The sequence below is a fragment of the Pantherophis guttatus genome, chromosome 3 (genome assembly GCF_059756535.1).
Source record: "Pantherophis guttatus breed Tessera chromosome 3, ASM5975653v1, whole genome shotgun sequence".
NCBI lineage: Eukaryota > Metazoa > Chordata > Lepidosauria > Squamata > Colubridae > Pantherophis > Pantherophis guttatus.
In genome coordinates this window covers 165,257,239-165,274,594 of record NC_142065.1, presented here as the reverse complement: position 1 = coordinate 165,274,594, position 17,356 = coordinate 165,257,239, and the positions used below count along the sequence as shown (strand labels likewise).

At 32.9% G+C, this 17,356-nt stretch overlaps 1 protein-coding gene and 1 long non-coding RNA gene across 5 annotated transcripts in view; one reads left to right on the top strand and one right to left on the bottom strand.

The window, feature by feature from the left end:
- The window catches only part of DLGAP1 (DLG associated protein 1), a 274,487-nt gene that overhangs the window by 91,926 nt on the left and 165,205 nt on the right, over window positions 1-17,356 (bottom strand). For 2 of the 3 annotated variants that reach the window (XM_034429524.2, XM_034429526.2), the window contains exon 3: window positions 1,340-2,366. In XM_034429524.2, the coding sequence (XP_034285415.1) occupies window positions 1,340-2,296 (957 nt within the window). In that variant the 5' untranslated portion in view covers window positions 2,297-2,366. Of the gene's footprint in view, window positions 1-397; window positions 799-1,339; window positions 2,367-17,356 lie in introns of those variants that run through there. The other variant, XM_034429527.3, reaches the window with a different exon arrangement.
- LOC117672669 (uncharacterized) overlaps window positions 10,689-17,356 on the top strand; it is a 150,063-nt gene continuing 143,395 nt past the window's right edge. For both annotated transcript variants that reach the window (XR_009620186.2, XR_009620187.1), the window contains exons 1-2: window positions 10,689-10,796; window positions 10,973-11,190. This is a non-coding gene — a long non-coding RNA (uncharacterized LOC117672669). The remainder of the gene's footprint in view (window positions 10,797-10,972; window positions 11,191-17,356) is intronic.

The window sequence follows — 17,356 nt, the reverse complement described above, 5'->3', positions numbered from 1 at the left end:
TAACAGTCCCCCAAGAACATAAGAATATGCAGAAATAAACATTCATACAGGACTTGCATCAGGATGTTTTATAGTTTTGAATGCGCCTTAAGGTACAATGCTTTTTGTATTCAAAAATAATCCCTTAAAACTTGGTACTCTGGTTCATTTCTAGGTCATCTGAATTATAAAACTATAAGTCAGCAGGACAATAGCATCCAATCCTTTACCTGAACATGGAGATGCAAATGCAAAATTATGATTGCAAGCTGCCCATCAGGCTAAAAACAGCTAGAACTAACTATGGAGCACACAACGTTTTGAAGTAAAACTAAACAGCAGATAAAAAGAACAGAGCAATGACTTACTCCCCACAATTCCCCCACCCAACAACAACAAAATATTTTATGGATCAAACCTCTTTTTTCCTCATAGTCTTCTCTCTTCTTTGTTTGACATTACTCCACTGTCCATGCACAGTTAAGTGTGCCATATCCATTTTAAACGAAAATGCATAAAAAATAATCCACAGATCTTTTACAGCTGAAACTGTGTTAATTTTCTGATCCACGTTCTTGCCACAAAAATTAACCGGCAGTATGATAGCTCCAAGAGCAGACATCTGATTCTTGACATTTAAAGATACAATACTGGTGAAAAATAGTGACGCTTTATTAACTGCAAACAGCTTGTGCGGGAGTCACTGATGTACTCGCAAAGAGTATAATCAGAACATTCAATAATTTCAGTCTTTCAACTTTGCATTTTTTCAGAGAGCGGTAGCTATTTATTTTAAAGGAATAACAGCCAGAAACACCAACCTGGTCACTTCATATAATTATTTCCTAAAGGCTGTTCAGATGTTTTGTATGTGACAAAAGCTGATTGTAGGTTGGTTCATAGTATACAAAATGCTGTGGCATTACTAAGTGTTTAAAGGGTCTCACGTTTTCATCACCAAAATAACATGAAGGCAGATCTCAAGATTACAGAAGCTAACAAATCTCTTTTCCTGGGAATATCAGTCCATTGAGATTGTAATGCAAAATGAAAGCTTTACTACCTCTAGCTCCTTGTGACCCTGCTGTGCTGTTTTGTGTGCCTAAAGTGCCTTTTGAATCCCCCACAATTATTCAAGGAGTTCTTGTTCTTTTCAGATATTAAGAAAGTGAACCAGTTCCTCACTGTATGAATTCATTTGAAACACTGCTTCTTAGCAACCAAAATGCAGATTTATTCATAATTTGTATTTAGATTAACTCCCACTTACATCTTTTCATTTGCAATCTCATCTCAGTGTGAAAAATATACATGGGACCAAGAGCAGTTCAAGCAATCAAATAAATGACATATACTATACCTGAAGATATTGGCAGGACCGTTCCTGTTGACAAGTCTCTGCTTTCAGTACTGCCTGGTCCATGTTCATAGAAGCTTTTTGATAAACTTCACGAGCTCTGCTTACTGTCAGAGTAGAGGACCAAGAGCTTTTTTTCATTAATTGAGCATCCAAATTTACAGGCAGGTTTGCACAGGTAGAACATTTAACATCATTATTGCTTCTGGAAGGCTTTACTGCATGTTCGCTTAGACTATTATAGGCTTCCATAAAGTACTGAGAAGTAGAACGATCAGGACATCTTCCCATGGTCATTATCCCACTTGGTCCATGATAAATGCAAACATCATTATCTAGGTTGTCATCTGAGCTCCACCATCCAGACGCATTTGACCTGGATTTTCCGTCCGATCTTCTATCTTTACTTTTGCTACGTTTGCCATATCGTATACTATGCATGTCTTCTGGGCTTGCTTTGCCTCCATTGATGCTGCCCTTTGATGGGCCTTCAAGAGAATGAGATTTTGTGAAAAGCTTTTGAACAGAATGCACCAAGTGGCGGATCCTTCCGGGACTATCACTACGATGTTCTACAGCACTCCTTTTGTACTGTAAAGTATGGTAGCCATCTCTATTAAGAGGAAGCTGCCTTTCAAACTGGTCCAAAAGATTGGCAGGGATACGATTACCTTTACTGGTTGTTCCATGTGGCACCAAAGCACATTCATCCTTAAGTTCTTTGTGGGAATTATAATGTCTCCGAGGAAATGTGCTGCTAGCAATCTGATCACTGTATGGAGCCATGCATTCTCCTTGAAAAGAGTTTCTTTGAGTATAGTAAGTATGATCTGCTGGATGATGGTCCATAGGATTTAATAAATATGGCTTCCTATCTGAGTGATGTATCAGAGAGTCACATACAGGTTCACAGGCAACCCCATGATGGTGACTGCGACTGCCAGATAATCCTTTCATCATTGATGCAAAAAATGTCCCAGAGTCATCTGAATATGTACACGTATTTTACTGATAGATCACCAAGAAATCCCTAGAAAAATGGAGAACAAAAATGTGAAGTGATGTAATAATATGCATATTTGATTTTTCTTTATTGTATTAAAACATTTTAGGCATATTGAGTTAATTCCTAATGAAAATCAGTGTGATTAAGTTTATCATAGCTAACTTTCATTACAAGGAAATTAAATGCAATTAATATTCTGGATCCAAATTAAAAAATATATGGATGCTGTGAAAATTCTTTAAGAAGTCATGCTACAATTGAATATGTTAAAAGATACATACTTCCTCTGATATAGATATATATAAATTGTATACTTGGAATTTGTAGCAGTATTCATTGAAGCAATGTAATAGGTACTACAAGTAGACCTTAATTTACAATCATTCATTTAATGATCATTCAAAGTTACAACGGTAATTTAAAAAATGATGTGGAACTGCTTCTCAGACTTATGACTGTCACAGCATTCCCACAGTCATGTGATCAAAATTTGGATGCTTGGCAACTGATATGTATTTAGGATGGTTGCAGCATCCAAGTAAAATCAATAGCGGAAGCTGTATTTGCTTAATGACTGTGCGATTCACTTAACAACAATGGCAAAAAGGTTGTAAAATTGGGTGTGACTGACTTAACAATTGCATTGCTTAGCAACTAAAATTCCAGTTCCAATTGTGGTCATAAGTTGAGGACTACCTGTATATTGGTCACATATAACTATTAAACTAAATGAAGAATACAGTAGTTCCATTCCTAAGGAAATAATGTATAAGAGTAGTATGTAGATTATGGATTGATATAACAATACTTCAACAAAACAATCTGTACTATTGTGTGTGGTTGAAACTTATCTCCCTTCATCTAAGCCCATGCAACATGAATGCATGGAACTAATCACAAAATAGAAAAAGGAGTTATTTGGCTATGAGATGCCTCAGTTTACAGTCACACTGATGCATTTGTCAATGTCAAGATTCAGAGAACTCTAAAATCCTTAAAAAGGGAACAGTTATACTGTATATTTAAAACAGTATGTTTGGCATAGTGGTTAAGGCTCCAGGCTAGTAACCAGGAGACCAGTTCTAGTCCTGCTTAGGCATCCAAGTTGGCTTGGTGACTTTAGGCCAATCATTCTCTCTCAGCCTAACCCACCTCATAGGGTTGATGTGGAGAAAATAGGAGGAAGAAGGAATATTATGTACTGTATGTTGTCTGCCTTGAATTACTTATAAAGTAATAAAGTAAAAATGTTCTAATGGGGATTGTTGAGATAATATGTCAGTCAGGCAACAAATTCTACCGTTTTGAAATATTCATAATTAAAGTTCAAGATAAATATACCATAATTTAAATATATCACATATTATTGAAATGAGAAATAAAATTTCATTCGATAACATGGCTGAAGAGATAAATTAGAAGCAGCTCAAAGGGATTTATTTCAGTCTTTAAGGTTCAGTATGTGGTCCTTTTATTCTTTTCAGTCTCACACCTGCTTTTGACAAGAAGTATTGCTAAGCATTCCAAAAGTATGTACTTCATGCTAAATAGCATTTTGAGTAGTCAATCAAATGGAACACAATAGTTTATTCAAAGATGAGGATGGTTTTAAAAGCATTTAAGAGCAACTCAGCAAGACTCAAGTCTTTTCAGTTATATAATGTTTACTGTTTCTGACAATTCGATGTAATATTTTTCAATGCTACCAACAATTTTGCAAACATGATCTACTATGCTAGGAAGAGTCTTGTAAAATAGTCATTATTGTAGTTTCTGGGTTAGGTAATATGAATACCTGTGGATTATATTCAGAATTGTTACCAAATGTAAGAAATCTTTCATTTGTAGAATGTATGTAAACTAAAAAGTGTAAGAATAATTATTTTTGGTAAAAGTTCTCCTCTATGTTCCTGAGTAAGTTATATGGAGATTGAGGACTGCAAGAATGGGGTGTTCCCTTTTATGTTCAGTGAATAAAACCATCCTGTTCAAGGAGCTTTGTTCAATACAACTCTGTAACTAACCTTGTGAGTGAAACCAAGAAGTTTTCTAATTTCTCTGATTAACATAGGAGGAAATAAATGTGGATATAAGCTCATCCGTATCTACATATAACAGCAATATATATACCCAGCACAGATACATGTCATGTGCTCATTTATAGCATGGAAAATGAAATGCCTAAGGTGGTTATTGAATGTTGTTGCTTGAGTGCATTCCATCTCTCATGGCTGTAAGGTACAAATCCCGCTCTCCAAATATTTCTGAAATACAATACACAACGCACACAATACACACACAAAAGCCTATTGGCTTAAAAAACATTTAGCAGAATGTAGACAAAAAATAGGACATAGCCCAGAAATTAAAGAAAAAAAATGGAAACAAAAGTAGAACCAGGTTACACAAATGCTATCCTCTATAACAGGGGTGTAAAACTCATTGAGGGCCACATCAGGGTTCTGTTTGTGGGGCCGGGGTGGGTGTGGCCAGGATGGGTGTGGCCAGCTCGACATCTCTCCTGTTGGAGGTGTCTGTGGTGGCTTGAGCGCTCTGCCAGTGAAAATGGGCTCCTGAGTTCCTTTTTTTGGCTGCCACGGCCTCCTGCAACCCTCTGCCAGTGAAAACGGAGCTTGGGAGCCCATTTTCACTGGCAGAAGCACCGCGGGCCAATCCTTTGCTGTTTCCAGGGTGGCCCCACGGGCCAGATCCGGCCCCCGGGCCTTCAGTTTGACACCTCTGCTCTACAACCTTTCCATATTTTTCTTTTTTTTTTTTTTTTATTGAAAAGGTTTTCAAATACAAATTTTTCCCCCTTTTTCCCCCCCCTCCCCCCCCTCCCTAACCCCCCCTCCCCCCCTTCCCCCCCTGTGACTTCTTCGTAACAAAAAAAAACCCTAATTTATAACAGATTACTTACTCCCTCCTCAAAATACTGACCTTTACTTACTAAAAGTATTATAAATCCCCCTTTATCCATACATTTCAGAAAAGAAGAAGAGAAAAAAACAAAAAAAAAACAAACACATTATACTATAACTATTATAAAATAACTTCTAATTTAGCATAATAGTGTTTTATATCTATACATTATTGCAACAATTCAAAACCACCTTCCACTTTAAAACTATACGATAAGTCCTACTTTAATAACATTTCAAAGCGGGCTCCCCATAAAATCTAATTTAACATTTATTCCACTCTATCCATTTCCTCCACTCCCCTAAATGTATCACTTAAAAATCCCTTTTCTTAAACTAATCAGTCTGTAGCTAGCTTATTCACCCACTGTCTTACAAATTTACCATACACAACAATTCTTGATATCTTTAATTCACTGCCCACACTACTTAAAAATATATATATATATATATTCCATTATATCTAAATAAAAAAAGAAAAGACAATAACTTTAAATTTATAGTCCATATAATATCTTCTTGAAGTCTTTCCACTGGATTGTTAAAACCAACATCCATAATAGGGTAACATAGCTTGCTGATGCAACAGTTTATTCAAGATCTCCAATCATATCTGCCCCCATCAGTAGTAAACATCTTCTTATATATATAAAAGTAAAAACAACCACCCGAGTGACATTATAATTATATTCCATATAATAATAATTGTGGGTTTCATCAGGATTATTAATTTCCATCATCGTATTGGGTAACAACCCGATCTTCTGCATGTCCCAATGTGATTCTCTTGCCTTATAATTCAAGATAATTATAATATATTTATCAACACAAAAAGAAGTTTCAAAGTAGATAATTCAAAACCATCAATTTGAGGCTCTTTCCATATTTTTCTATCCTTGCAAACTGTCCTTGAATCCACCACATCCATCTACATTTCTTTGCTTTTTGTTTTCTGAGAATCTTGTCAATTCCATTCAACAAGGCTTTCTCAGTCTTCCTTTTCAATCCTCTTCATCTATTGTTTGGCAATTTAGTCCTTATTAACTTTATTATAATGGACACTTAATCTTGAAGAGGATTTCTGCGAATACCAGGGAACAGTCAAGAAAATAAATTAAAAATGATCAAACAAATCAACCAGAGTTCTCATTCAAGGCATAAATGACTAGACTCAAGTTATCTTATTTCAGACACAATATGCAAAAACGTAACTCTCTTGAGAAAGCTCTAATTCTGTAAAATATGGAAGGAAAAAGATCAGAAACAAGATGAATGGACTTCCTTCCTTCCTCCCTCCCTCCCTCCCTCCCCTTCCCTTCCCCACTTCCTTTCCTTTCCTTTCCTTTCCTTTCCTTTCCTTTCCTTTCCTTCCTTCTTCCCTTGTCTCCCCTCCTTCCCTTTCTTCTCCTCCCCCCCTTGACTTCCAGTGTCTACATAGATACAATCTGAATAGCTGAATTGCATATTTAAAGATTTACAGCTTCTGCATGGACTTTTCTAAGTGGGCAACTAACTAGAAAGTTTCTATGCTGGACTAAAGTTTGCCACAAAAAATCCATTTCATTTTGATGGAATCTACAATACAAATACAATACAAATTGCAGATACTGAGCAAAAAACATCAAAATCAACTTTATAGTCTATTAAATCTAATGAAAGACAATTAATGATTCTTTGGCCTGAGGTAGCAATAATGCAAAAACATTGTATAGTATTATAAGAAAAATATGTGATAAATACTAAATTTGGTTTTGTTTAAACCACTTTGCCATGACCTCCAACCTCACAAAACTATTATTCATCCTGTGAGTTCAGTAAAACAGGATCAATTCAATTGTAATCCAAATTAAAGTATTGGTATAATAAACATCATTTGTAGTTTTTAAAATCTGGATAGAATGGGAAAAGAAAAATTGGGGAATATTTAAGGTTCTAGTAATTATGATACCTCATTATTTTGATGGGCTCAAATTAAGCTGTACTATGTAGAAGTTTACAGCATATAAATTAAGAGATATTTATATCATTGCCCTTACTTACAATTAAATTGTAAGTGGATGTATCTATATCATTGCCTTTTCTAATAATTAAACTCTGAGTTCCTGATTTTTGTATCATTTATTGCTTTTAAATGTTGCAACCTTCTTCATGTATGGCACCTTGCAGACATAGATGCACTGTTTCTTCTGAATGGGAAATATGGCAGCTGTAGTTCAATATATATAATTTAGGAACACATTGTGGGAAAGAAAGAACTGATTCCAAGGCCACCTAAATTATTGTGAAATTACTGAGAACATGGGTTTTTTTGTCATTATGTGAAGAACAGATGAACAGCTAAATATATAATCTATTCACTTACGAAGATGAAGTAAAGACGAGCCACTGCCCACACAGCCCAATGTGAATAGGAAGAATAAAACATGTAACCTGAGTAACCTATGAAAAAAAATTATGCCATACTGATTCTTTAACAGTTATTCACACAATCAGATTTGTATGAAATATCAAAAAAGGAACAACAGTAAAATCCATCTAACAGAAAGATCCAAAACTTAGGTATTAATATAATACAAGATATTACATAATATAGATTATTTTCTCATGCTTAAAATGTATAATATTATACAGTAGAGGCAGAGGCAGATTAAGTATTTTAGTACAGTTTAAATGAGTCCAAAAATATTATAAATTGGATTTTCTACTTGGTTACAGAAATCTTACAAAGGGCACTTTTGGATCACAATCTTGCTTTGAATTTCAGGACACATAATATCAAGAAATTAAACTGATTCTTATTAGTCCTGCTTGAGAGCCAACTTGGAATACCAGTTATAATGTCCTCTATAATTGAAACATCAGGCTTAGTTCTCTAATATAAACAACTTGTTAAATTGGCTCTCCATGGATTTCTTTTGCTATGTCATATCCTGCTCATCTTCCTTTTTTTGTTTCAGAATACATCACCTGTTTGCCTGTACTAGATAACCTTGCCTACTTCTTGCTTTTTTGAACTTTGGCTAATGATCTTGGAATCTGATGATTTGCCATTTTGATTGCCACTACCTGTTTATTGTCCCAGGCCTTACATTTTCCCAATTTCTCAAACTGAAAACCAGTTTCACCACAGAACATCCTCTCTGGCCTGAAATGTACTACTCCGTGCACATGTGGACAGTACTTCTATGAAAAGGCAGAGACTGATAAATACTTTGGATAGAAATTTCCTTGCAATGACATGGATTACAATTATGTAAAGGTTTTGCCACTGGAAAAGGAAGCTGGGAAAAAAATTCCTGAGCATTGTGAGTTCACTTTATGTAGCTCTGGATTGTGGCAACAGCCAAAATCTACAGCATACTCCTTGTAAATCTTTCTCATTCTCATTCCTTTTCTTCTCAATGTCTGCCAATTACTACAGTAAAAAAAACCTGAAACAAATATGACTACAAGAGTAAAACTGTTTTAAGTACTTTAATGTCAATTAATTGACAATATCAACACAGAAAACTTCATATACATGGTATTACATTTCTTTACAACAAACTGATGGTTACATAAATCCATATACGTATATTAACCAAATATAAACTTTAAAGCTTGGTTCTAGAATCTACAGTGATTTTTTTAATACATAATTAAGAATGCTGCTTGGTATGACTCATATGTCATTCCTAGATGAGCACTATTCAAAGCTTGGCCTGCTTTTAGTAAAATAAATCAAGATTCACTTGTGGAATTATAGAAAATAAGAATAATTTAGAATAATGAAAGGCAAATGTGAATGAACAACAGCATAGTCATTGAAATAAATTATACACATGACATTTTTGTATTTTACTACTATTGTCTTCCAGCTCATAAAGAACAATGGACAAACTCATTATAATTTTTATAAAATTAACTTTACTTTAATTTATTAATTAAAAGGAATATATTCTTAACATTTGTGAAATAAGAACTGCTATTTAGGGAAATATTTTTTAAAACACTCATGTAAACTTACACTAAAAACAAATCAGCTGTGTTTCGTCCACAAATTCTTTGCAGTATAAATTGCACTGAATTAGTGAACAGAAGTTGGTGCAATATTTATTTATTTTATTAATCACATTTATATAGCCACCCATTTCATAAAAAGCAACTATTAAAAATATTTAAGCATTCCTAAAATGTGAACCATTACAGCTTAAGTTGTCAGAAGAGTATTTGTAATTTTAGTCAGAACTGATTAATTTTTCACAGAATCTAGGTTACTATAGTTTCCTATTGAACGCAAACTTGGAAACACATTTGGGGCTAGTTGGCTAGTCTGAGAAATATAGAATCAATCTTATGGTTGTGTTGATACAACATACTTAGCTAACAGGTTGCTTAACAAACATATATGCTATCACTATTTCCTCAACTTTTCTAAGCATGACACTCATTTTGGTGTTTTGAAAAGTGGCCCTTGTTATTTATGATAAAGAGTCATGTGACTGATTCATTAATCATTAAACAAGATTGTTAGTTCAGAGTACTATATGAATGTAGCCCAGGAACCATTTTGCAAGAATCAAGTGGGATTCAATCAGCTTTACAACAGTGTAATAGCACAGCATGGATAAGCTACAGACCTTACCTATTTGAATAAATGAAGTACTTCCTTTCACTCTCTCCTTTCTTTCTCCAATCAAAATAAAGCAGGAAGGAAGGAAATTTGATAATCAAATCTCACATACATTATTTTATATAACACTGCTTCCAGAACAACATTTTTATATCAATAAAAGCAAATCTTGAAATAGGATATAATATTACAAGACATTTGGTATTATTTTTTTTAAACAAACATATATAGGCTAGAAATAAACAGGCATTCTTTCATGTCTTATTAAAGGTATGTTTAAAATTCTCCCATGCACAAACCTGGAGAGATGATTTCTTTTAAATATTATGAAGCCGGCAACCAACCAGTTTGCTTAGAGTTTTGGTATGTATGTTATTCATAATGTGAGCACTAGAGCCTAAAATTAAAATGGATGCAGCAAGATAAAGTAACCACTGTAATCAATAGTACTTTGCTTACAGTTAAACAATTTAAAACCCATTAGCATCAACCGGGATTGGAAGGACAATTAATATTCTCTGACTTTTCTCTACACAGGGCAATACAGAGTCTGAAAATTGTGTCAGATGCTACTTCTTTCTAATGTCTAATAAAATCAAAATAAAAGTAGGTCTAGGTACAGATCATTCTCAAAAATGTTCTGTTGGGGATTATCAAAATAATTATGACCTAGAAAACAATTTACAATTATATATTAAAAGCAATTAATTCATTAATTCTTCCTCAGGCGCTCTTTTCATGTTCCAGATCAAATTAATTAGTTACATTTAAAACTACCCATATTGGCCAAGTAAAACACAGAAGCATCTGCACTATGTAGGCCTATCAATATATTTTATTATTTTTCTTAATTGCATTATTAAAAAGGTTCTACAAACTCAGAACTGCTCAGTCGAATCTGACAAATAATCCTCTTATCAGGTAAGTGGATTGGTTATTTTTAAAAACAATTCTTTGGATTTTGACACCATATTGCATCCTCCTAAAAAATTTGGGGCAATTAAAATATTCCAAACTGCTTAAAGATATAATTAAATGTCACATCACCCAGCAACGTAGGTTATAATATATGACTAATTTAAAACTATCATTGACAGGGGACAGATGAAAAGTTCCAGGCTCTTTTTTTTATCCAGATGCTGCAGTCAATACAGAGGGAGATGACCTAACTTCTCTTCTCATTCAGAAGCACTCAGGAGTACAGGTGCTCCTGAGAAGAGGAACACGGCAGCCTTCTGATCTCATAAATCTTCAAAGACAACCTGAGCATGTGAAACCTCTACATCATGCTTTCTTAATCATTTCCATCTAAACAGTAAGTGAACAGTTTTAACCATCTTTTGTATTAAAATATATAAGGCTATGTAAAGTTAGCATTCAACTTAATATAAAATAAATCTACCAAATGTATGCTCTTTGGTTTTAATTTTTTTACCAGCTAAATATATGTTATCAAATTTTCTTGATAAATCTTCTAATTATATTTTTGTTTAGTCCAGTTCATGTTTTCATCAATGCCACAATCTATGTTTAATTAATTGTTAAATCAACAAGCATCTCTTAAAATATACCATTGTGGTCTAATGGGTAGGGTACTAGACAAGTACCAGGGAAAACAGAGAAACCATTTTAGATTTATCCTTAGTTAAGAAAACTAATTGCGTGATTTGGGGTCAGACATATTCTTTAGGCAATACCTATTGCACAGTTATATTGTAGGAAATATGGGTTGACGGACGCTATTATTACCCTATTATTATTAAGCTCCTGAACAAAAGGTAGGATATAAAACTAACATAGCAAATTTTTTTCTTCCAGCATTGATTCCTCCAAATCTGAGAAGTTTTTAACTATCCTTTATACTTAAAAAGAGGAATTATTCCTATGTTTGATCTTTTTTCTGAACTATAATGTAAAATTCGGGGGTGGTGGTGGTGAAGAAACAAAGTTGTGTTTTTTCAATAAATTTTACTTTAAAAATAATTTGATATAGAATTATATTCCAGCAGTACTTTCTTATAAACGTTTAATTATCCTAACTATGTTTGATCATAATTTGAATATTGTCTTCATATCAGGATAGTAGTATTTCAATAGAAATAATCCAAGCTTGATAAATAATTTTATGGGTAATCCTCAATTTACAACCATTTGTTTAATTACAGTTCAAAGTTCTGACCTAAAAAAAGTGACTTATGACCTGTCCTTGAACATGTTGCTCATATCACTGCGGTCACATGATCAGAATTTGGGAACTTGGCAACCAGCTTTCATTTACAATGGATGCATGGTCTTGCAGTCATGTGAGCAAAGTCAATTTGGGACTTTGGGAAGCCAAATTCACTTAACAACCATGTGATTTGCTTAATGACTATGGTAAAAATAGTTACAAAATTGGGTCTGGTCATGTGACAACTCACTTAATGACTGTATCACTTAGCCACAAAGTTCAGGTTCCAATTGTGAGCCTAAATTGAGGACAACCTGTGGTTTCATTGTGATTTAAAAGTACAGTTTTTTTTAAATTATCCCAAAGATTAATGATGGCAAACAGTAGATGATTGTGGCTGAGCTGAATTTTTCATTTAATTATAAACTATTTATCAAAGGTGTTGGAAAGATGTTGGACAATGCATTCTTAATAATATTTACAAATGTTTAAAATCAAGTTTTGGAACTAAAACTACGAAGAAAAATTTAAATAGCACTCTAAAATTCTTAAGACTAAACTTTTGTGAATGTTGAAATGTTATAATGCTGATCATAACCTGAATGTTATATACAACTATTTCTTTTTAATTTCTGTATTAAATAGAATAGCAGATATGGCAGGCATTTTAATGATAGAATTTCCAAATGTCAAAAGTTGAAAGTTATTTCTAAACAATGACCATCTGAAATAAAGAAGCTCCCTTATATTAAATCTCTCTCAGTGCTATATCACAAATTCAGCCTCAGACATTCAGTATGTAAAGAAAATGTTGTTATGTTGGAACTGTATCCCTTTAGTGTCACTGAAATACAGCTTGTCTGCAATTTGTTGACAGTTAGCCTCTACTCATTGCAGTCCCACACAACTCTTAATATTAATACAGGACCACAGAACTCTCACAGCTCCTCTAAGAGTTCAAGCTTCATTCTGTAGTAGCAATTCATATTTTCTTTACTTGAATTAACTATTCCCCAAATATGCTTAGTAGGACAACCTTCAGTCAGAAAACACAAGACCTTCAGTAATAATTTTTTGGATTAGCTGCTTCCCGATCCAATACAAAATATTAATTCTACATAGATATGGCGAATTCCTATAGGATTTTTAAACTTTCCAGCCATTTGCACTGGGTGGCAATATTCATTATTATAGTGACTCATAAACAAACACAAAATAAAATATAATAAAATGCTTTAAATAAAACACTACAGAACATAGCTCTAAAAAGCACTTTTTAAAATTCATCAAAGCTTCGAAATAATTGAGACAGCAGGATGGATGAATCAATTACAATGTTTTAAATATAGATTTCCTTCAACTGTTCCAAACATATATTTATTTAAAACGCTTATGAGAATAAACCTGTTTTATACTAGAAAGTACCACAGGTGGCAAAATTCCTTGGAGAAAGAATTATATACCCATTCATCCCTTTCTGTGCTGAAATTCATTCAGCTGAATTTTAGAAAGAAGAGTATTTCTGAGCACCATCATAGATAAAACATACCACCAGGTGGCACTCAATGTTTCTGAGTACCTGTAACCTGGGAGACTTCAACCTGCCTTCCTTGGCCCCATATGCAGAGGTATTTTATGTGTTCATGGCATTAGGTAGTAACCTTGTAAAGCTAACAATTCTGGAAATTGTTTATAATAGAAAGAAAACAGATAGTAAAGGTGCCTTTTCCTTTTTTTTCCTATTCAGCTTCTTATTTTCACTAAATATTACCAAATAACTGACTTTGTCCATAGTTATAGTTGTCAATTACTCTACAATATCTGATTTTAGTACAGATTTATTTATTTTGAAAACAGAAAATACTTTTAAAAATGGAGTTTTTCATTACCTTAACCCACATGTTCTAAAGTTTTGACAAAATGTAAATTAATGACAATATAGCCTAGTTTTGTAAAATGGTGGATTATTTACAAGCTAAATCAGCCTTCTGTGAAAACCACTTTGCACAAAATTAAATGTAGGTTTTTGATAGTGAAATGTCTCAAGAAAATTTTGTGTAGTTGGAATAAATTAAGAGTAAGAAGGCATTGTCAAACATTCTTGATTTTAAAAAATGCTGCTTTATTATCTTGTAGAAATGGCCATCTTTTTAAAACAATTTTTCTAAGGAAAGTAAAACTTGATTACATATAAATAAACAGAAACTGTTAACATATACCAGTTATTTCCATTATAATGTATATAAACTTGTATAATCATCATTCCCTTTGCAATTCAAATAGATTTTGATTTGCTGTTTTTATAAATAAATCAATTGCTCTTAAAAATATTAGCTGACTTCATAGAGATATACTTTGCTGTTACAAAAATGTTAGTTATATTTTTTTATATCTATAAAGCTGTAGCAACAGAAAACATCTGTTGCTAAACAGAAAACAGCTTATTTAACAGTTCAGGTCATGACTTCTAAATCTTTAGCAAAGTCATCATAACTTGGTTGTTCAAAATGAGCTACTATATCCATTTTATTTATAGAAGTTAAATTATGATTATTAAAAGGTATGAAATATATTATTGATCTCATAAAAGTGCTTATGTATTCTAACAAGCTTCAAATATTTTAGATGTTTTATCTTATTATATAATAACTGAAAATATACTTTTTATCATTCTTTAGAAATGTTAATGAAAATCCCATTATGAGAGCAACATATTATTCATATTTCTCATTAATTGATGATAAGAATATTTTCTCTGATATTGGATGTAATTATAGCTATTTTGACTAGTAGCCATTCACAAATTCAATTAATCACTTTTTAAGGTCATCCAAGTTGGTGATCATCACTAGATCTTGTGGAAGTGAATTCATTATGTATGGTGTAAATAATTTCTTAATCCAATTACTGTGTGTTTTGAATTGAAGTCCTTATAATGGATACTATTTTACTCATTTGCAGTTAATTTCATTTTCGGTAGAAAGTTTGTGGATGTTAAACTATATTAAAAACTTTTATCCAAAAGCTATATATTAAATTAGTCAAACTATCACTATTTCATAAAATATTAAGTATTTTGATAGAACTTTCTACATTTTTGCTGCTAAATTAGCAAAAGTAAAACTTATTTCCTTTTGTAAACTATTTTTGTTTCAGATGTAATGACTGTTCCAGTTTTAATACCCTCCCCCTCTTTTTGTAACCAATCTTTAACTAATATTATGTTCTTTTAATATTTTCTGTTCCTTTTTAAAACTATATATTTCTGGAATATATTAACCGTTTGTTCCCTTTTCAGCATGGCTTTGTAAAATATAAACTTAGATTGTTGTTGGGGTTAGAGGGTTGACAGAGCAAATTAGCAGGAATGTGGGAATATACTAAACAGTGGTGATGAAGAGGTTCATACTAAGGTATGAGGTGAATGTTGAGGGACTGAGAAGAAAGAATTCATATGGAAGAAAGCAAGCTGGAGAATAGGAGATGTAGTTGCAGGGAAAACAATCCCTCTCGAAAGATCCACTGGTTGTTTCCCAGTTTCCCCAGGCCTGAAATGGAGAAGAGATTGAGGAAAATATGGTTAGCATTATTATGTTGAAACAGGGTGACAGGTTGACCCAGGACTTGGTAAATTTGCTGGAAGGCTCAGTTTGTACTCCTGTAGTGGAATAGAGGAGCAAATTCTAGTAGTGATGGATTAAGGAATATATAGCAGGAAAGTTGGACAAAACATTGCAGGGAAAGAGGAAAAGGGAAAGGACAGGAAGCCATAATTTGTATTGAACGCAATCGCCAGATTGACCGCGTCAGTCGTGATTCAGACTTTTGCCTCAAGCTACTTATGGTAAATGCCGGGCTTCTCTGCAATATATTCATTCTTGACTTGGTAGTGGATTAATGAGCAGACGTAGCATGTATTACCAAAATCTGTTTGGGTGAAGCTGGTGATATCATCATCTTTATAGATTCCAAGTATAATTATTTACTCCCTATTGGCTAGGTACTCTGAATTAGTAAAAGTGGAATATAGATACATAGTTTTCTGCTGAAAAGGGACCATGAAGATACTATATTTACTGAATACTTACTGATATTAGAAGAGGAATGTAAAGCTTTTTGAAATAAGAAATAATGTTTTGAGAGACCAATTATTATAGTCACTTTTCCAGCAACTTCAATTTAGTCTGCATATGCTGCTTTTCCTTACTTCATTATAAGCTGAAATATTGTATATTGTGAGCTAATATTGATCATGTGCCAAATGTCACTCAGTTGAGAGGGATTTGGACAGGTATCCAGAAAGCTGAAAGTAAATCACAATATAAAAAAAATTAGAAAGGAAAATAAAATGCATAATGATGTATATACCGCTGAAGACTCAGCTTATAAGTTATATTTCTAAATATAATATAGTAATCGGCTTATTTTCTTAATTTCTTTCATATAAGCTTCATATAATTGTCACAAGTAATAAGAAACAATTATTCCTGATCACTCATCACTGATTATTAGTGATGTAACTGTGAATAGTTCAAACAATTATGACATTTATTTATTTAGTTGTTACTTTGTTTATACAGTTTTTATAAACAATCTATAAGTAAAAGGAACAAGTCAGTTTATAATCAATAAAAGCATTTAAATAAAGCTGAACCAAATTTAGTTAACCAATCACTCTATAACTGTAGCAAAAGTAGAAAATTCCTTGTGGATCATGAGTATAACTCACAAGTCCCAATTTGTAAACCACATATAAGTAAAAGAGGTGATGCAATAATATCACCAGTAGAAGAAATATTGAAAACTTTTTAATTGCATATTTTGCTCTGGAATAATGAAATAACAGCAAAGCATTTAACTTACACTTTATTCTCCTCTGTATTAATGACAACACAGAATTATGGTCTCTGCAAATTGGCCATGGAAGAATCATGGACTCTATAAACAGAATCAAAGAACCTAATTTTTTCAGTTTAAACTCAAAAGAATGCACATATTCTTTAATTTTTACATATAGAGTAACAAAAACTATACCCTCAGAAAAGCATTGCAGTTCATGAACAGCCAAATTCCAAATATGCTTCATCATCAAAGGAGAAGGAAGGAAAAAGAAGGGTGGCAGAAGGTTACGTCTATATTTCTATTAAAAATGCCCAGTAATTTTTAAACAGTTACTGTATGCAAAGGTATGCGTGGCCTAAAAATGTTGCATGATATGATTTTTTTCATTAGCATTGTAATTCATTCATGGACAGATGAGGTACTACTATGCAAATATGGTGCTTGATTATTATTTGTGGTAAATTTAATG